At 37.8% G+C, this 22,153-nt stretch overlaps 1 protein-coding gene across 2 annotated transcripts in view; it reads right to left on the reverse strand.

The window, feature by feature from the left end:
* The window catches only part of PLPPR4 (phospholipid phosphatase related 4), a gene marked incomplete at its 3' end in the record, with an annotated part of 37,645 nt that extends 16,366 nt beyond the window's left edge, over positions 1-21,279 (reverse strand). The window contains exon 1 of one of the 2 annotated variants that reach the window (XM_081224448.1): positions 20,838-21,279. In XM_081224448.1, coding sequence (XP_081080574.1) covers positions 20,838-20,915 — 78 coding nt within the window. In that variant the 5' untranslated portion in view covers positions 20,916-21,279. The remainder of the gene's footprint in view (positions 1-20,837) is intronic. The other variant, XM_081224447.1, reaches the window with a different exon arrangement.
* Between the last annotated feature and the right edge of the window lie 874 nt (positions 21,280-22,153).

Consider the following 22,153-nt stretch of genomic DNA (forward strand, 5'->3'; position numbering starts at 1 on the left):
TAACACTCCCCATTTTAACTACTCCAGTGGTTCCCATTCTAATTGAATAAAATCCAAATGTCACACCATGGAATGCAAGTTTCTGCATGATCTGGCTCTTGCTTCAGTTTCTTACATCTTTTTATACCATATTTATACTATTCCCCAGGTCCCTACTCACTACAATCCAATGGGACTTCACTTTTGTTTTAATTGAGAAATAATTGACATATATCAACCTAAAACATTATATTAGTTTCAGGTGTACAACATAATGATTCAATATTTATATATATTGCAAAATGATCGCCACAATTAGTTTAGTCAACATCCATCACTACACATAGTTACAATTTTTTTTCTTATGATGAATACTTTTAAGATCACTCTCTTAGCAACTTTCAAATATAAATACAATATTATTACCTATAGTCCCCATACTGTACATTACACCCCCAGGACTGATTTGTTTTATAACTGAACATCTGTAACTTTTGACCCCCTTTACCCATTTTCCCCACGGCCCATTCCCCACCTCTGGCAACCACCAGTCTGTTCTCTGTAGCTATGAATTCGGTTTTTTACTGCTGTTGTTGTTTTAGATTCCACATATAAATGAGAACATCCAGTATTTTTCTTTCTCTGGCTGCCTTATTTCACTTAGCATAATGCTCTAAAAGTCCATCCATGTTGTCCTAAATGGCAATATTTCCTTCTTTTTGAGGGCTGGATAATATTCCATTGTATATATGTACCATATTTTCCTTACCTATTCATCCATTGATGGACATTTAGGTTGCATCCATGTCTTGGCTACTGTAAACAATACTATAGAGAACATAGTGGGGGCATACATCTTTCCCAGTTGGTGTTTTAGTTTTCTTCAGATAAATACCCAGAAGTGGAATTGCTGGATCATATGGTAGTCCTATTTCTAATATTTTTAGGAACCTTCATACTGTTTTCCATAATGGTTGCAGCAGTTGACATTACCAAACAGTGCACAGTGGTTCTCTTTTCACCACATCCTTGTCAACACTTGTTATTTCTTGTCTTTTTGATGATAGCCCTTCTAACAGGTGTGAGGTGGTATCTCATTGTGGTTTTAATTTACATTTCTTCATGATTAGTGATGTTGAGCATCTTTTCATATACCTATTGGCCATCCATATGTGTTCTTTGGAAAATTGTCTATTAAGAGCATCTGCCCATTTTATAATCAAATTGCTCGTTTTGTTAGTTTGTTTTTGTTTTTTTGGGTTTTGGTTGTTTGTTTTGCTATTAAGTTGTATGAGTTCCTTATAAATACTTTGGACATTAACCCCTTATAAGGTATATGATTTATAGTATTTTGGCCCTTTTGGTAGGCTACCTTTTCATTTTTTGATGGTTTCCTTTGCTGTGCAGAAGCTTTTTAGTTTGATATAGTCCTATGGTCTTCACTCTTTTTCTGTAACAGTCAAATTCATTTCTACCTAGGGGTTTTTGCATTTGCTGTTTCTTCTTCCTTTTGTGCTGTCCCCCAGCTCTGTGTCTGACTGGCCTCTCCTCATCCTTTAATGATGACTTCCTGTACTATCCAAGGTAGTCATTGATCCATCTTTCCCTCTAAACCCTTATCATCTTGCTTGATTTCTTCATAACTGAAATTGTCTTGTCAATTGAATACTTCACTTATTTATTTTTCTTCTCCCCCCGTCTCTCACTGAAATACATGCTCCATGAAGTAAAAGTCTGCCAGTGTTATATATTGTTGGGTCCCCAAGGCATAGCATTGTTCCTGGAACATGGCAGGCATGCAATACATCATTTAACAATTTAATGAAGCAATAATACTTGTTGATAAATGACTAACTGAATAAACAAGTAAATATTAATTCATTACCATAGCTAGACAAGATTTACCAGATTTAGCAAATGAAAATACAAGTCACTCAATAAGATTAGAATTTCAGGTAAGTAATAAATCATTTTTAGTGTTGGTGTGCCCCATGCAATATTTGGGAGATACTTATGCTAAAAATTATTTGTTGTTAATCTGAAATTCTAATTTCACTGGACATCCTCTAGTTTGTCTGCTAAACCTAAACTAGGCACAATTTACTTTTTAGACTTTGTTTTATGGATTCAGTTATTCATTCCTTCAACCTACAGTGTGCCAGGTACTATGTGGGCCCTTACTATAATATGGCAAACAAGACATGGGCTTGGTCATCAAGGATCGTAAGCTTAGTGAGACACCTGCTCTTGGCTAGAGAAAAAATACTGCAAATATATTGTTGATGCAAGTCCTTCCAGAATCTGTAGATGCAGATTTCTGTAACACTGAAAAAATTATCTAGTTTAAGACTTTGTTGCTTGTGGAGGATACAATATTTATTTAACAAAACAGAGCAAATTTTGATAAAAATATTATTGACCATCCATGATTTCTGTTCATTTGGTTTAAAAAATAAACAAATTTACAAGGCAGCATTATGTCTTCTATTCCCAAGAGGTTTTTTTTTGAGGTGAGAATTAGGTTTATTGGAAAAATTAATAATGTATGAAGATTAATCTGGCACTTTCTGTTTTTCAGATGGATGTTTTCCAATAAAGAGAGCAAAAAGCATGTCAAAACACTTACATTTTTCTTATTAGAATCCATTATCATTTGACCACTCTGAATATCTGGTCATTCCTCCTCACCACTTCCCTCTCCTGTAAGGAATGGTAGCTTCCAGTCTTGACCAATAAGTCAATACTTCATGGTTCATGTGAACAATTCATATTTTCCATTTAAATCCACTTAAATATATTTTAGTTTTAATTTAACAAATACTTGAAATAGCACTTAATGTGCCAGACAATTTTCTGTTTTAGAAATTTCAATTAATTTTATTCATTGATATTAACTCATTTAACTAAAAACTTTCTATTACAACATAAGTGCTACTATTAACCACACTTTGCAGGTAGATAAGCCCAGTCTGCTCTAGCAAGTGGCAGAAGTTGGATTTTGAAGCCATGAATTGTAACCTCTACCCTTCCAAAAATGGGAGTAGAGTTTTAGGGTAATGAAATACAATTAGCATCAAAGAATGGGGGTACAGTGTAGCCTACAGTTCTGTTTGATGAAGAGTTTCTATCTGCAAATCTGTAGTTAAAAATATGTATCACTTAGCATAAACTTTATCTTGAAAATATGGTTTCAATAAGTTTAGATTAAATTTCTCTCCTTTAATTTGAATGTTAAATATTTAACCAGATTTGATGATCTACCTTCTTTCCTTGATGCCATTAGTTCATATTTTAGGTCTTCTACATAAGACATCACCCAGATAACAAATGATAACCTCATTTTTAAATGTTCATGCCCTAGTAAAGTGAGTTTGATGTCTTCTATAGAAGGGTGAACAAAACTTTATCAATTTGGTAAATCTAAAAATTAAGTAAATCTTCCCTATTAAGGACATTCTTCACCATTGAATTTTGTCGATTACTTCAGAATCTGCTCAAATGTGCCAGTGAAGTTATTACATAGCCATGGAATTAATGTGCTATTCTGTGTGTGTGTGTGTGTGTGTGTGTGTGTAAGTGGGGAGAGACACTCAGAATTCTACATACTGTAGTGAATCCAGTGGGGCCATATGGTTTTCAAGTCACCTAGGAGGTTCTTTGAAAATAAGCTCTTCTGTTCACTACCAGTGTGACCTTGGAAATGGTTTTCTTAAACCTGTTTTCTTATCTATGAAACAGGTACATTGCTAGTACCCATCATCACAGGCAGTTTAAAGGATTAAATGAAGTATTACAAGTCATATTCAACAATACCTGGAGTGAAGACTAGTTTGTAAATGTTAGTTTTATTGTTGCTGTTATAACTATTAACAATAATATACTCATCAAATGTCACCTTGTTCACTTGCCTTACTTGGTGATCCTTTCTGAGAGTAATTTCCTCTTTCTTAATTCCCCTGTACTTCTTTTTACAAAATTTCTATACACTGTTCTTTATTATAGTTATCTGGTATAGATTAGTTATAGCTTTTGTCCTGCTTCACAAACGAAAATCTCCTTAAGATAGAGACCTAAGCTTACTTGTTTTAATATTTAAACTAGTAATATATATCATAGTGTCTTTCAAATATATATGCATACATATAATAAATTAACATATGAAAGAAAATATGTTCTTCACTAATATTATGTATTTTAGTCCTTTCAGACATCAGACTTCTTGAAACTGCCAATTTTTCCAGTTTTTTATCCATGTATTTTTCTATCCATATATTAATATTTTTTATAGTTCTATTGAAACATGTTTCAAGACCTTCTTCTGTCTTCAAAATAAGAATCATATTTTTCTTCCCTTTTGACATTTGTTTCTCTGACTTTTTTTAAAAAAGTATCTTTTATTCTTTGTCTTTTACATCAATTTTGGTGTTTAAGAAAGAGGGATTTGAACAAAATGTTTATAATATTTGAGGAAAAAGTAATTTTAGACATTGTTTTCCTATACTGTATTTTACTACTGGTCAGTGTGATGGATTAAATGACAATGTTTGCTTCGAACATCCTTGTCTTTCAAAGGTATCTTTTACCTTTTGAGGTACTCCACAACAACCTTCTTTTTTTTTTTTTTTTTTTTGCGGTATGCGGGCCTCTCACTGCCGCGGCCTCTCCCGTTGTGGAGCACAGGCTCCGGACGCGCAGGCCCAGCGGCCATGGCCCACGGGCCCAGCCACTCCGCGGCACGCGGGATCCTCCCGGACCGGGGCACGAACCCGTGTCCCCTGCATCGGCAGGCGGACTCTCCACCACTGTGCCACCAGGGAAGCCCAACAACCTTCTTTTGAATGTAAGAAATTTAACAGACGGTGTGTGCTAGCTTTGGCATAGATATAGAATTGATATATATGTAATAAAATCATCTTTTGATTGCATTTAAAATGAGATTTAAAAAGAGATTTTAAAAGGTCTATATAATCAGGCATTAGGAATTTTATTCTCTAGTTATGTTGTAGCCAAGAAAAAAGTGTGAACGATGCTACTTTTATGCAGCAATACAGAGAAGGGAAATTATCTGAAGATTAGGAAAACAGGTTTCAAAAAGAAAAGATTTACGCTTATAATTGTCTTCTGCTAAGGAACTTGTGAGTAAAAATAATAGAGCAATTTTTAAAGAGAAAAGTATAACCGTTTTAGAGAACAGGGCAAATGAAATGTGTTTCAAAAGATGACATTTGCTAGATAATATTGATTTTTCTGATGCCAGTTTGAAAAAGACATATAAGGTATATATCAATGTTAGTGAAACATTTTATGGACTCTATCATGACATTTTATCTAAGTCATATAGCTTACTTGCTTTTAGCATCTTGATAATAACACTTTTACTTCTCATTCAGGTAGTTCACTTGCTCTTAGTCTATAGACATGTCAATTTCATTCTTTTCCTTTTTCATAACCATGGTAAATTCAGAGTGCTCTGAGATACTCATAAACTGGTGGGATCATAGTCACAGAGGGTCAATTACTATATATGATATCTATGGCTCATTTACTTATTCAATCAACAAATATCTATTGAAACCTACTAGTTCTAGGAGTTGTTCTACATCCTGGGAATACAGCTATGATAAAACTCCAAGTCCTTATTCTGAGGAAGATTTCATTCTTGCTGAAGAAGGCAGATAAAAAATTAAAAATTGTAATACTAGAAAGAACATATATTATAAAGATGATAAAACAGGGGGCTGTGGTAATTGAGTGCATGGATTGCTATTTTAGATCAAGGAAGGCCTACTTAACAGGAATCATTTAAACAAAGACTTGAGTGTGCAAGAATGAACTAGCCATATAAAAACCAGGTAAGAGGCATAGTCAAAAGGGAGCAGTGATTGGGCTTCCCTGGTGGCGCAGTGGTTGAGAATGTACCTGCCAATGCAGGGGACACGGGTTCGAGCCCTGGTCGAGGAAGATCCCACATGCCGCGGAGCAACTGGGCCCGTGAGCCACAACTACTGAGCCTGCGCGTCTGGAGCTTGTGCTCCGCAACAAGAGAGGCCGCGACAGTGACAGGCCCACACACCGCGATGAAGAGTGGCCCCTGCTCGCCACAGCTAGAGAAAGCCCACGCACAGAAACGAAGACCCAACACAGCCAAAAATAAATTAATAAATAAAAAATTTAAAGTGACATGTCATTAAAAAAAAAAAGGGAGCAGTGATATAAGATGAAGTCAGAGAGATGGATTTGGGACCAGACTTTGCAGAGAATTGAAGGCTATGGCAGAATTAGTGTTTTATTCATTCAAAGTACGTTTGGAAGTTACTTTGGAGAGTTGAAGCAGAGGTGCAGTAAGACTTGAAATATATTTTACAAAGATCACTCTGGCAGTTGGGTTGAGAATGATTGTGATTGGTCAAAGATAGAAGCAGGGTAAAAATTAGAAGCCTCTTCAAAACCCAACAAATACTTATCTAGTGCCTGGTATGTGCTAGGCACTGCCCTAAGGGTGAGGAATATAATGGTAAACAAAAGAAAGCTCCCTGCACTCTGGAGTTTACCTGCTAGTGGATACTTGGCAATTGCAGTAATTCAGGCAAGAGATGATGGCAGGTTTTACTAGGATGTAGAGAAATTTCCAGATTCTGGATATAACTTTGGAGAGAAAAAGACCAGACTTCTTGATGAGTTGGATATTGAAGAAAAACCAGTAAAGGTTGATTTCAAGGATTTGGGGCTTGAGCATTTGGGCTGGGGGTGTCATTTACTGGGATGGGGAAGGCTGGGAGAAGCTTAAGTAGGAGGGATCTAAGGTTTTGTTTTGGAAATAGGAAAACTGAGATGCCTCTTAGTTACCAAAATGTCAAAAAGAGAGTAAGATACCAATCTTGGGCTAAAGAGAGTCCAAGGCTGCAGGTTGAGAGTCATTGATACATGATGACTTAAATAACATCATTGATGTATGATGATTTAAATAATATCATCTTTACTTTTGAAGAACAACACTTGCACAGGAAACTTCAAAGTTAAATTAACTTGGTTTTGATATGACTAATGTCACAAGAACCAAAGAATACAATTGTGTATCTTCATACTACTCATATGCAAGAGATAACCTAAGAGAAAAAGAATGTTTTTTATATTAATAACAAATTTTAAATGGGAGGCTTGGAATCAATTCTGATAAGTATACCCAAGTCATATAAAATGTGAACTTTAAAACATAAATACATTATATTCAAATGAAATTAAAACAGGGAGAAATATTAGCAGATCAAAGTAATTTTATTAAAGCTGGTGGCTGATAAGCATGTTGTCATAGGTCAACACACACAGTGATGATAGAATTTTCCATTTCCTACAGTACAATCTTTAATGACATTCCTTAGCATTTGTGCCTTGTAGCTAATACAGATCAATGTTTCCTTTAAACATGGACAATAATAATAATTAATAATATAGGGCTTTGTGGTTTATAAAACTACTTCAGCATAATTGTAGCATATTTAGGTTAACTATATAGATTATAAAAAGCACACTAACACTTGTAGGGTCATTAAGAGTAGGTCAGAATGAGTCTATTACATTATTCAAGGTCTAAAAATCTAGTTTTCACAAATAGAATGGATGTGGCTTATATGACATGCATAGATACCAAGTAAAACAGGGCAGTGTAATTGAGGAAAATCAATGCTGGCCTCAAAACCAGCAAAACCCAGTTTCTCCCCTCATTTATTCCACTAGCTTCTGGGATTTGGAGCAATTCACTTAACCTTCCTGGGTCTTACTTGTCATCAGTGAAATGAGCGGCTTTTTACATTGCCATTTAGTTCTAGAATTCTCCATGTGCTGTCATGATGTAAAAAACATTCCTCACATTTCTTTGACAGTCTCACTACCATATATAATGTATTAGATTTTTTACCACTGTTCTCTCTACAATTTGTTTCATCTTCCACAATGCTTCCAGGCTAGTTTTTCTAGAATTCACATCTAATCATGCCTTTAATAGTGCCCCACTAACTACAAAATAAAGTACAAATTTCCTAGAATGACCTTTTGTATTCTGCATGATCTTTTGTATTATAGCCTCAATCTGCCTTTCTTGTTTAATTTTGCTCTTTACCTACTCTCCACTCTTTCAACCCATGAACACCTATGTTCCCATTACATTGATGTTCCAAACAGACATGTTCTAGTCTCTGCTCTACATTAAATTTTCACATTTGTTTCCCATAAAAACTGTCCTCATAAAAGGTAAGATCACATAATTTTTTCTCCCTGAAACCTTCCCCATGCTCTCCACTCAGAACTGAAGATTCTGCCTCATGGACTCCATATATATCTTTATTGTAAGACCTGTTAGTCTGCCTTGAATTGTAGTTATCTGTATATTACCAGCCCTTCCCTTAAGATCTGATACTGCAAAGTGAGGCCTTTGTAATTCACACAGTGCTTTGAAAATTTGGGGTGTCCAGAAAATATTTGCTGAATTTAATTGAAAGAAATCAGGACATTACTATTAAATAAACAGAAAACATGGACAATTTCTTAATAATACATAGAAAGTGTTGAGGACTTAGGTGCCAGAGACAGTGCTAAGTTATATAATAGATTGCTGCATTCAATCTACACCTTATAAACTGTCTATTGTTATCCATAATTTACACATGAGAAAACTGAGACAGAGATAGGTCACATAAATTGGCCAGTGGTCACAAAGCTGGTGAGTGAGAGCACCCAGATTCCTACCCAGGTGCCTAAGTCCAGGAAACATGTTCTAAACTGCTTTGCTCACGGGTCTCAAAACGGTTTCCCTCTCGACATTGCCACAATGGTTGCAATTTCCAAATGGGAAGAGGGCTTGCAGAGGGTGCGCATGGTTTGAAAAAAGTCTCCCTTGCTCTTAACTCTTAAATACTCTTATTAAACAGTTTCTTTGAGGACTTCCTATCACTCAAACGTGAAAATTGCTTCTTTTGTGCAAATCTAATATCTATCCTTTCTAGAGGTCGTTTCACTTTGTTACTGAAAGAATTTATTGAACACCTCCTCTTACATAAAAAGAAAAGAACATTTATTGACTTTTTATTTAGACATTTCCCCATAAATTATCTAATTTAATACTCACAACCTCTCTGGGAATTTTAAGATACATTTTAACATGAAGACCGTGCTCCATATAAGGTAAACAGCATGCCTGGCTTATAGCAATTGGAACCTGATCTGTTAAATTCCTAGAAGCATGAGTCCCACTACACCCTGCTGCGACTTTGGTACATTTCACCATTGCCATCTGGCACTAGTCTGGTGCTTTTCAGGAAAAAGTAGCCCCAGGCTTCAATGGAAATGCCAATTTAAAGGACAGAAGTGAGAGATAGCCATGTGTACAAGGGGTTTGATGGCACCAAGAGCGAAGGGGTGGCAGGCACTCTCAAACCATGTTCTTAATTTTACGGTATTCCAAGGTCTTGAATGTTCTTTCCTGTGCAGTTTTCTCCAATGTCACTTTAATTTTTTTGGTAATATCTCAAGAAACTTTAATTATATCTTGGATGTGGTCTGCTTTCATCTTCACTTCTGTTTTCCCTAGTGAATGACTTCTAATATAAAATATCAGGAATTGGGCACATTTCAAGCTCCAGATGCTTTCCTGTCATGTTTCCTCTGGATCACTTTCTCTAACTGCACAGAGATGGCCCGATGAATGCCTCTGTCATAGCAACTGTCATATGGAATGACAGTTGCTCCTTCACCTTTCTCTCATATTCAATGAAAAGACCCCTGGGAACAGGGAAATTGTCTCTTTCACTTCTCTATCCCCAGGGCCTTATATTAGGCAGGACCTGACATACTGGGTACCCTCAATGTACCAGATTAATGCATGTATGGATGATGATTTGAACAGAACTGTTTACACAGTTCTCATAGTGTAGTTAACATGATGAAAGAAAAATCCCCAAGTTAAAAGATCCTTGCTTACTTCCACCATAGAAAATGCTCCTACTGTGAATTTCTAGAATTCTAATAATCTTTTTAACATTAAAGAACACAAAAAGCTCAAATTGAGTCCTCCAAATAGCAATAGTAATTAATAGGGAAGAGAGAACAGATCTAACATATATGTTAGGTTTAATGGGAAAAATGTGTTCTATGTCTTTATGCCCAAATATAAATTACATCTTTACAGCTCTAAAAAGACTAATTACAATCACTCAACGATCTAACAGTAAAGTTTAAAATAATGGTATGTGGCTGTTTCATTACCTGAATATTGATCTATCATTAGGCTTGGAGTAGTAAGCTCTGCCATCACCAGCTTTAACCTCAGGTCCTGATTTGCATAATTAGACACAAGTACTATGTGTATTGCCTTGGAAAGCATTTTGTTCTTTACACCTAATTAGAGACTAAGACCTGAGGTTGGGGACTTATATTTCAATTCTTAAAAGTAATTGCTTTGGGCTTCCCTAGTGGCGCAGTGGTTGGGAGTCCGCCTGCTGATGCAGGGGACGCGGGTTCATGCCCCGGTCCGGGAGGATCCCACATGCTGCGGAGCGGCTGGGCCCGTGAGCCACGGCCACTGAGCCTGCGTGTCCGGAGCCTGTGCTCCGCAACAGGAGAGGCCACAACAGTGAGAGGCCCGCGTATCACACACACACACACACACACACACACACACACACACAAAGTAATTGCTTTGAAATCTTTCCTTACAGCTGTAATTTCTTTACCCTTAGAACATATACCTCTCTTTTAAGAACATGGGTATGAATCACAATTTAATGCTACTAATATTTGCCAGTTACCATTTAAAGTTCATACTTTTACATTTCTGAACTCATCCAATCTCCGCAATACCCCTTCGATAAAGGTACTCTTATTATCCCCATCTTATAGAAGAAGCAACTGAAACATGGAAAAATTACATGGTTTGTGAAAGATCATACAGTTTATTAGCTAGATTATAAACTCAAGAAATCTAGCAGCTGAGTTCACATTTGTAGTCATTATACCTACTACCTCTTGCTAAAAATTTTTAACACTGACCTTACCTTCCCAAAGACATTGAGAAATAGCAGAAAATAGTATAATGTATATTTTCTTTATATACTGTGAATGTCACCTGACAACTTTCACTATTTTCACTATTAGTGGGATTACTTTATTTATATAGAAAAAGCAAATATATTTTGACCTGAACAGTCTTATAAAAGAATACATAGTTCCTCTGGGGTCCAACATATATTTCTTAATACCAAACAAAATAGGAGTTAAGGAAAAAAAAATATTGTCATTGTAATAATGTCAGAGAAATGAAATTAACCAAAAATTCTGTATTTGAGATATGGAATAAGATAAACAAATTTATGATTTTTAGATCTAATGTGATAATCTTATATGCACATAAATTAGTCAATTAAAGACATCAATATTCTTAAATTACTTTTTTTGAGTTGTTTACTAAATTCAGGTATCAAGTTTATCCTTAAACCATTTTATTTAAGCACTGTAAAGGTTTATATTTTCTCTTATGTAATAATTAATTTATCTAACACACATTTATTGAGTGTGTACTATGTGCCTGATATATTTCATTTGATCCATAAATTATCCAGAGAAGGATTTCTAATCTACTTTCAGAGATGAGAATTTAACAATGTATCATGAATCACTCTCTTTTTCCAAGCTTGTCTCCTACATACTTAGATCATACTTAAATGCAATTATGAGCCCACCTTCAAGATTAATGCTTTTCCAAGGCTGCTTAAGACCTTATTTACTTGAATGTATCTGTGAAAGGGATTGACGAATATAAGAGATATTGAAGAGGGGCTCTTAATGTGGGACATTAAGAACTTTTATTTTCCAACATCTTAAAGCTGTGATTAAATTAAGTATAATTGTACTATGTTTCATTGTGAGATGCATCAAAAAGTCATGAACAAATATATAAAACAAATACAATATAATATGGGATACAACTATATCTGACAAAGAAGCACATTTTTTACTAAAAAAAAATGTTATCATTTGTTCCACATAGCCACAAAAAAAAAAATGGTCTTTGCTGGCATGTATACGTTATATAACTAAGATAATTTTCTATGAAAATTAAAACTAGAAGTCCTTTGTTTAAATGATGCCTCTCTTTGAAAAGGCATCTCAAAATCCTTTGAATGATGCCTCAAATCTCAACTAATCCATAGGTATGCTCTAGATCATAAAATGAGCATCAGTATTATTAAGAAATGAGGCTCACAGACCTCGGAGATTGATTTAACCTTCATCACCACTTATTATATAGATAAAAATGTCTCCACTGTTTAAGAAAAGTTAAGGAAAAATTTATAACTATCAGTCTTGTTTTACTCCATCCATTCAGACAAACTTTATTGAAATCCTACTATAGATTAGGAAGTATGCCAGTAATGATTCCATATTATTTCCATTAATTTAACCAAAAGGTACATAATAAGAAATAAATAAATATTTATTCAATGACTAAATGAATTTTCATGGAAGTACAATCAGAATACACCCTGGTATTTTACTTTGGCACCCCTTTTTGGAGTGTATTTAATATAAGATTCTTCTCTTTTAGACTATCCATGAAGGCTCAGTTTCTGAAGCATGATTAGAACTTTATTAAATGGCGATGTTACCACTAAGGCAATCCTACAGCACAGGCTTTGGTGAGGACATTAAGTTGTAGACAATATATCCACACATATTTCCATGATTCTCACTCCCCAACCACAGTCCACTAAATGTACTGATACCTTGTTTTCCTTTTCCTGAACACACATTGATTTTAAATACCTGTATTTCCCCTTCTCTTTAATTTATACCTCAGTGGTCTAATGTCAGTTTTAGAAGAATGTATGGAAGCCATCTTATGATAGCAAATAAGAAAGCAATTATCCTCCTTTATGTTGATTAACATAAATGTTTTTTGATTAAAAACAACCAAACAGTGATGGACCTAAGAGGCAATTGATTCAGTGCCTAATTACTGAAAGGGAAAACAACTCAACACTAATTGTGTCAAAATTAGCATTTCTGTCCTAGGCTTTCACATTCCAAAATCCACTTCACTCTGAGGAAATGACTCTATTCCATAGTAATCTGGAAGTACATGTCTCAGCTAATTAATTCTAGAAGAAACCAAAGAAAGCTGAGAGATTCATAATTAGACATTTCACAGTTTAAATACAAACATTTTTCTCCTTGTGGCCCACAGGGGAGAAGAGCACTGCTTGGGTTTTAGGCAAGTTCTTGGACCTTCATGAGTCTCAGTTACTTAATTTGTAAAACAGAGTTAATATCTACTCCTCAGGATCAAATGAATCAATGTATATGAAGAAATTACATTAAACTGTAAAAGAAAATTCAGTTATTTTGTTACTGATGTTGTAAATTGTACCTACACTCCTTCCAACGTTTCCACTTTCCTTTACTGTCTGTCAGAGACCTCATGTCCAGAGAAGTAATTATGAAATTATAGGTAGACAGTCGGGCAGTGAGAAAGAAAAATATCACTTCCAATTTTATGATTTTTAGCCATAACCATGCTTTTCAAAGAGCCTAAAAATTTAGAAAAGCAGAAGATCCATTCGTAATTGCTTTAACATGCTTAATGCAATGTGGTATTATGAAATACATAAAAGTACTTAGATGGAACTTTCAAACAGCCGGCACAATTTGTTCACGTGTAGGATTAGAATGACCTGTATTGTGTTATAATCCAGGGGGAAACCCTCTAATGTAAGGAATTCTACAAATAGTATAATTAGAAACGAGCACTAGAAGTTGGGAGACAGGCTCTACTCTTGTCTGATATTAACCATAGTGTGTTTTTAGGTAACTCAGTTAACCTTTTCAAGCCACAGTTTTCTCATTTGTGATAGGAGAATCAAACCAATGTTGTGATAGGAGAATCAAACCAAATGTCCTGAGAGTACATGATTTTATTAGACAATTCTGTAATAAGACATTTCCTCACTTTTTGTTGTTGTTGTTGAGCGCTTGCATGAGAAATAGCCTGTGAAGTATACACATACTGGGAGAAAATCCTTGTGATAATATTTGTAACACATTCCTAAAGTAAACAGTAACAACTGTGCCCTAAATGCTTTTTATTTAACAAGCTAACTTAAGACAACTCAAATGCCTAAAGGAATCTCCATGGCTTGCTCACAGATGCCCATTACCCTCGCATGCCCTTCACTCCTATCTTCTATTTTTCTCATGCTTTTTCTCCTAATCCTCCTTGGCCTGGCCTCTCTCTGTTTCTGTTCTCTTAGGAATTCTTTCCTCCATGCTCTATCATTCTCATAGACATACACAGTCTACTTTTCTAAATTTTCTTTCAGTTCCAACTCTTCACTCTCCCTCTACCCAGAGCTCCGTGTTCAGTCTTCCTCTGCGGAAGCCTCATGGGTACCATCTGTGTTTTCCCAAAGGAAGCAGCTTTTTATTTTTATTTTTTTTATTTTTTAATTTTTTTGCGGTACACGGGTCTCTCACTGTTGTGGCCTCTTCCGTTGCGGAGCACAGGCTCCGGACGCCCAGGCTCAGCAGCCATGGCTCATGGGCCCGGCTGCTCCACGGCACGTGGGATCTTCCCAGACCGGGGCACAAACCTGTGTCCCCTGCATCGGCAGGCGGACTCTCAACCACTGAGCCACCAGGGAAGCCCGGAAGCAGCTTTTTAGGTAGACAGTCATTGTGCCATCTACACACCATATTAGAATTAATTCAGTTACTCTAGGTGAGAGATAGCATTAACAAAGCCAAGTTCAGTAGCTGAATGAAGAGAAAATATTCCACAACTCAGACAGAAAGAACCTCAACAGGCATCTTCCACATACATGCCTTCAGATACCACAAAGCTAGCCAAGTCACAGCAGAGACAGGTCTCCCCATCCCACTCCCTCATTAAGTTTAGCATTATCATTAGAGTCATGTGTGAGGTGGAGTGGGGGTAATGGTAATGCAGGAGGAGATGGAGATGGACAAGCACCCAAATGGTGGCCCCGTCACTTAATTGCTGTGTCCCCAGAAAGATATTTAGCTCTTTGAGTTACAATTTGCTGATTTAAAAAAAAATAAGGGTAGGGCTTCCCTGGTAGTGCAGTGGTTGAGAGTCCGCCTGCCGATGCAGGGGACACGGGTTCGTGCCCCGGTCCGAGAAGATCCCACATGCCGCGGAGCAGCTGGGCCCGTGAGCCATGGCCGCTGAGCCTGCGCGTCCGGAGCCTGTGCTCCACAATGGGAGAGGCCACAGCAGTGAGAGGCCCACGTACCACGAGGAAAAAAATAAATAAATAAAAATAAAAATATAAGGATAATAATGCCTTCCCGATATTACCTTAATACAAATAATCCAGTTCTCAGGATTAAAGATAATGTATACAGGGTCTGTCATATAAAGGAGGCTTGAAATTGACTATTCCTTGTTTTTACTGTTATCATTATTATTAATATCCCTTTGAGATTGGTAGAAGGCACCCATTTTTTCCTACTAGAGGAAAGTAGGACAAAGATTACTATGAGTGATTTGTCCATGAAGACACAGTAAGGTAGTGGGGGAGCCTAGGAATAGTATAGAATTCCCTAACGGGGGGTTCTATGTTCAATACTTGGTCTCGGTATTTGTGGAAATGTCCTCATTTAGTCTCTGTGAAACTTAGGACTCTATTATCATCTGAACTTCATTTTTGTTTTTCACCAAAGGACTTTGCACATCGTGACCCTAAAAGAGGAGGAAAGATTTGTCAGCTCATCTCTGTTGGTGGGTTTGGACTACTTCTTTGAGTGGACTATCTATGTCATCTAGAAAAGGGAAAAAACCTACAGCTACTATTTTGGTATGTGCAATGCAGAAATGTTGTCATTTTGTGCTTCCTACTGATGCTAAAGTTTATGTAAAAGGAAATCAGCTAGCTATATTTCCCAGCAAGATCATATGAGTTATATAATTTTCACATAGATCTTGAGCTAAAACAGAAATCTTGTGAATTAATGTTTGCTACAATTAAGATACAGTGGACACTTTCCAGTGGGAAAAAAGTAAAAAACATATTAAGGTGTGTCAAGACACCATAATGTCTAGGCATGACGTTCAGACTGAACTAACCAGGTTATCTTTGCTCAAACAAAGGCTTTTTGAACTTCTTCAGGCAGGATGGTAACAGAGAAATGATGGCTCTTACTCCTGAACACAATGTCTAGTTTGCTGACCCTAAACTGTAGTAATTAACCTGCATGAACAAAATCCTGAAACATATCCACTGTTAAGTACAATATTCAAATTAGTGAAAACTTTCTGTATAATTTCAAGTCTGTCGTGTTTAAAATATTTTGAATCTGTAATACTTCAGGTACGGTTATTTTACACTCAGTGGAGAGAGGCTATTCCTACTCCCTCTGGGTTTGTGCACGCCTGTGTGTGTGTGCGTGTGCGTGTGCGTGTATGTGTATGAAAAACAAGAAATTTCAAGCTATCTGCATCTATAGCTTTATAAAAATACTTTGCATATAGGTCAAACACTGCTCTTTTACCTCCATAAAGTAAACATTAGATTAGTAATAAAAATGTATGCCATAAAGCAGAATGTTTAAATGAGAAGAATCTTTTTCCTATTTATTTATTAAGAACTTGTATCTTTTTGGTTTAAAGGGCAATTTATCATTTGTTTGTATTACATACTGAGTTAATGTGAACCCATATCTTGAAACAGGATGACTAATGAGAATGAAATCGTGAGTTTGAGCACAGGTGGGACCATTGTAACACTTGGCGTAAAGGAAATTCATTAGGCACACAGACAACCAGCCTTCTCACGTATAATATTGGGTTAGTAAGCTGAAAGACCTTTTACTATTTCTAGGTGTGCTGCCGTGTGCAATTGCACTGTAAATGATACAGCCATCACTTGGAGAGTGCTTTGGAACTTTAAAGGCAAGAGAAACCTTTTCTTCAGTGGAATGTTCCTTTTAACTTGTTTTCTGTTCAACCTGATAAAGCTTTGGATATGCTTGTTTGAGAGTTCCTTTCATAATTTGACTTTTCTTTTCCCACATCGAACAATGCAAAACTGAATTGTCAAACTTGTTCATAAAGTGAGGTACCATCTTGGAAATCACAGTGTGTTTTCAAATCACTATGTAATATTGATATTTTTAATTACTATCAACCATAAACCCCTTTATCAGCATAAACAATTGGCAGCATAAACCAAAGATGTAAGAAAAAATTAGTTCTATCCATTAACTTAATGTTTGTTTAACATCGAGTTTGGTGGTCAGCTGGGACATGATTACTTGATTTTAGTGACTGAACACCTTGGCCTATATATAGGATACAATCTCTATACCCTGACACCATGCAAAAGAAACTGATACATCCTGAGTGCCTACTCTAGCTCAGGTATGATATATGGTATCTTTCATGCTTTAACCTCATAATATAGTCTGAGATATATGGTTATTATAATTTCTATTATATATGAATATATATATTTATATTACTTCATATAATTTCTATTACATATGTAGAAACTGAGGATGAGAGAAGTAACTTGGCCAGAATTATCCAAGTAGTATGTGGCATAGGGGATATATGAACCAGGTCAATCTGTCTGTAAGGCCCAGGTTTTTCTGCCTTAATTCAGTCTAACTTGATTTTAGCCTCCTCTGGTTGGAATGAAAGTTGCTCCTCAGTTTCCTAGTTAGTTTCTTCATATTTCATGTCTATCATGAATAGCAATTTCAAACAGCCTGAACTGCTTGAAGAAAGGCAAAGTTTAAACTCTCCATGGTGTCACTGACTTGAGACCCACAGACTGTTTTCTTTTCTAAACTTTCTTTAGAGCATCTTCTGTTACAGAGAAACTTTATTTGGGATGGTAGAAAGATGTGTTAGGCTTTTCCTGTATTATTTCTGACTTTGGTAATATGTTAAGAAAGGTCTTTCTCACTGTAAAATCTAAAAATATACTTCTGTGTTATTATTATTATTTAGTTGGGTTTTTTTTTTTTTTTTTTTTTTTTTTTTGCGGTACGCGGGCCTCTCACTGTTGTGGCCTCTCCCATTGCGGAGCACAGGCTCCGGACGCGCAGGTCCAGCGGCCATGGCTCACGGGCCCAGCCGCTCCACGGCATGTGGGATCTTCCTGGACCAGGGCACGAACCCGTGTCCCCTGCATCGGCAGGCGGACTCTCAACCACTGCGCCACAAGGGAAGCCCTATTATTTAGTTTTTTAACTGTTGCTTAAAAATCTAAATCATTGGTCTGTCCAGAATTTATTTTTGTATGGTATATGGTAGGAACCTAACTTAATTCTTAGGTCCTATTTTCTCCTCAAATTCTGGTCCTTTTTGCCTCTTTTTGTTCCTTAAATTATTGAAATATGTTCTTTGGGCTGATATGTGATGAAAGATTCACTCATGTTTCACTTTTCCATTTTAATTACAAAGGTCTGGGGAAACTATGTTGGAAGCAAAGTGCCATTACTCTAGAGCACTTTACTGACATGTTAATTCATGCTATATTTATTCATCCTCCAAAGCAGCTACAAAGCTCATTCTCACTGGCCTCAAAATGAGTCATTCCAAAGGAGTTCAGTAGTGCATTCTGTCAATCCCTTAAATAATTGGTGTACTAATGTCTTCCCCCATTTTCTGGAGGCTCTTTAGAGGTCATCATGCATTTAAATTTCAGAGAGATCATTTGCAATCCAGTTTCGTGGCTCTCCCTTTGAAATCTGTTACCCTCAAGACATAATGTCATAAATGCGTGTTGAAACTCCATGAACTGTCCCCAAGTAATTGTTCTATAACTTGCCCTGCTAAGGAATTTGTAGAGGGTATCTGAATGGGTCAAAGTGAAGGTAATGATTTTGGGCTATTTCCACTCATGGAAAAGAATTAACATTTGTGAGATGTTTGTTCCTACAGACACATTTCAAATGCATTATGAGGCATTTTTACTTTTAAAATTTTAGATTAAAAGATAATGTACTCCTGTTAAAGGTACCTCAAAAGTGCACACATAGATTCTTTTAAGGCACATCCTTAATTCTCTGGTTTGCGTCCTCTTTCATGAAAGTATTTTCCTCGAAGCCATACAGCTGCAATCCAAATGTGGTCAGCTTCTAGCTGACCTCAGGTTCTCCGTCCTGGAGGCAGAAGCCAGCAATTAACTGATGTCTCCTAGACAGATGTAATAGATCCAGACGTGAATGAAAGTGCTTTTGGACAAAACCACAGTGGATTAGCAATGCGACAAGTGGCCTGACAGGATTTAACTTCAAGGCAGGGATCCTATCTCGCTATTCCTTTACCCCTTTCAGCATGGAATCTTCTGTGCCCACATTTTTTTTCCCGATAAAACTCTTCATTAGCTTTCAACAAAATTATCTAAACCATGGCTTCCAAATCCCTTGTGAAAAGAGGAAGGGCAAAAATAAATGAATCAATTAATTACTTTAAATAAACAGGTCAATTTTTTTCCTTCTTTTCTATGGGTCATGGATGAAGGAGTCACCCATCATTTCTCTGAGACTTATGCAAATCACGTACATCTTTCTTAACACTGAAACCATTTTTAAAATTTGCAAGACCTAAGAGAAACTTACACGTATACTGCTATCTATAAAAACAATCTGACAATGTCTATTCTCCCAAGTTTCAAGACAGTGACTATCCCTCAACACAGATAAGCCTCACAATCATCAAATACAGAATCTACTATCTGTACCTGGAAGTGCTAAACCTCCATATTTGGCTGAAAAGACAGCCAAAGAAGGATATTTATAAATCACCATCAGTCTTATAATTCTCTATGCAATCCAGGCTCTAAAATTGTACAGAATAGTTTTATGCTTAAAACCATATGATTTCACTAAACCTATCCAATACATCTCTTCTCTACCTATGATTTAATAAACCTCTTGCTTAAAAATGTCTTCCTAATGCAACGGACCACAGTGCATGGAATCACTGTACCTGTCAATCTTTATAACCCTCCCATAATTTTTTCCTTCTTAAATGCTGCATTTTGGTAAGTTAGCGGTTCATTTATGAATACATCTGCATGTTAACTGCTTATCTGTAATACTGCTCAGCACAGAAAAATGCACACGTACAAATCATGTAAAATCAGATGATGTCACTTATTTTAAAAATATTACACATACATACATATACATATGCATACATATACATATATTTGTGTATATGCAGATAATTTTTGTTAACCATGGAAAAGGGCCAACCAATTGATGCCTAGAGATGTGGACCCAATTTTAGAAGCTGATGTGAGCACCATAGTAATTTTAATAGGGATAGGGATTTTGGTTTTGTTTTTTTGTGTAATAAAGCAATCAATATTCCTAATCCTATGTAAACACCCCCAGCCCCCATACACCCCGGGCATGGCTGTGTGTATTTGAATTCTTATAGAAAGCTCACAGAGTTCTAGATATGTAGTCGCAGGTTGAGGACACAGATCCCGAAATATCGGTATCATGGCCCCTCTGGGCCACTGACGACGCTGTGCACCCAGGCGATCCAGGAGGGCCAGGGAACTAGCCCCACACTCACTCACACAGGTATCTCCCGGCTGCAGGCCACCTAGCAGTGGCATCGCTAGTGCTAATCACCCCTGGCTGGCGGGCACTCACAGGCACACTCGGGGAAGCTCCCGAGAAACCTGGGGGGAAGGGGGACCGTGGGGCATTTAGGGGCAGCAGCGCGCACCCAGGCACGGGTTCCGCGCCTCCAACACCGTCCGGGACCCGAACTGGCTCCGGAGCCACCCGGAGGATCTGCATTATGCCAAGGCGCTGAGCCAACTCACCTCCACGAAATAAAAGCAGGGCAGGAGGGTCACGCTGTCCTTGATCACTTTGCCCTTTGGCCTCTCCTTCGCCGACATCCCTGCCGCCTGCCCGGGTCTGCGTTTTCCCCGGGGCGAGGTGTGCACAGCGCAGCCGAGGCGAGATGCCTCCTCCAGCCGCAAGCGCCCGGCGCCGCTGATGTCACATTCCCCGCGGGCACCGCTGGAGCCAGCGCGGTGCAGGCAGAGCCCCCGCCTCTCCCCGCCCCTCTTTGCAGCAACCCAGCGGCTCCTAGAGACAGCAGGTCCTCTGCCTCCCCTACTCTGGCTCCCACCCCCGGTTTTTCTCGGCGGAGACGTCCAGCTCCTTCCTCCAAGCTGTTGCTGCAATGGCTTCCCCTCCCCGCCACCCTCCCTCTGCTCTCCACCGCCCTGGCGAGGCTTCGCGGCGGTCGGGGCTTGACGTCAAGAATCGGAAAAGAGGGACGCACCCCTGGATTCTGCAGCAGCGAGGCCGAGGAGACAAGGCACCCACGCCCCCCTGGGAAGCCTCCTGGATCCCTCCAGGAACTCTAACTTCAGGATTGCTGGAGAGCAGAAGCCAGGATCTTGCGCACTGACCCACAGCGCGAAAACCGACCTCTATCTGCGCGAAATTAAAACTTGGATCGCATACTGAAAAGTAGGCCGTGGTGGGAACTCTTTGAGAGCTGGCTGCTATCCAGGAATGACTTCCCCGACTGAGGACTCTCTGCCTAGGAGACTCCCTGGCTCCCTAGGATATGCCGACTCACCTACTGATAAACATTCACTATTGCCTGTCTGGGAATGGTGAGACATTAATGAAGGCGGATGTGTGCGCATCCTCACTGAGCCCAAAAGCCAGGGTGTGCTGTTACCTCATCATCACACCCCCGGAACCACGTCAGTACTACAGTCATAACCGTAAAAGTAGGCACTTCTCAGACATTAAGAATACAAATTAAGTCCTTCACTTTTTGGTGATGTTCTTGGCTTGTCTCAACTTTGTCATTATTTTGGCAACCCAGAAGAGTCCAAGGATACAGAGGAGAAAAAAGCCCAGAAAATATAAAACGTTGTATTATACTAATTAAGATAACCCACTTCCATGATAACATGCCCCTGGCCATTTCCAGTATCTTCAAAGTCTCCACTTCGAGCATCTGAGGGCCAATTCCTACCTCACTTTTCGACTCACTTCTTCAATTGCCAGCCTTAGCTTGGCCTTCTATCCAACAAACAAATAAACAAACACATAGACTGGGTAGCAAAAGAAACAGACATTTTTTCCTCACCATTCTGGAAGCTGGAAGTCC

The sequence above is a fragment of the Mesoplodon bidens genome, assembly GCF_964165515.1.
Source record: "Mesoplodon bidens genome assembly, chromosome: 2".
NCBI classification, from domain to species: domain Eukaryota; kingdom Metazoa; phylum Chordata; class Mammalia; order Artiodactyla; family Ziphiidae; genus Mesoplodon; species Mesoplodon bidens.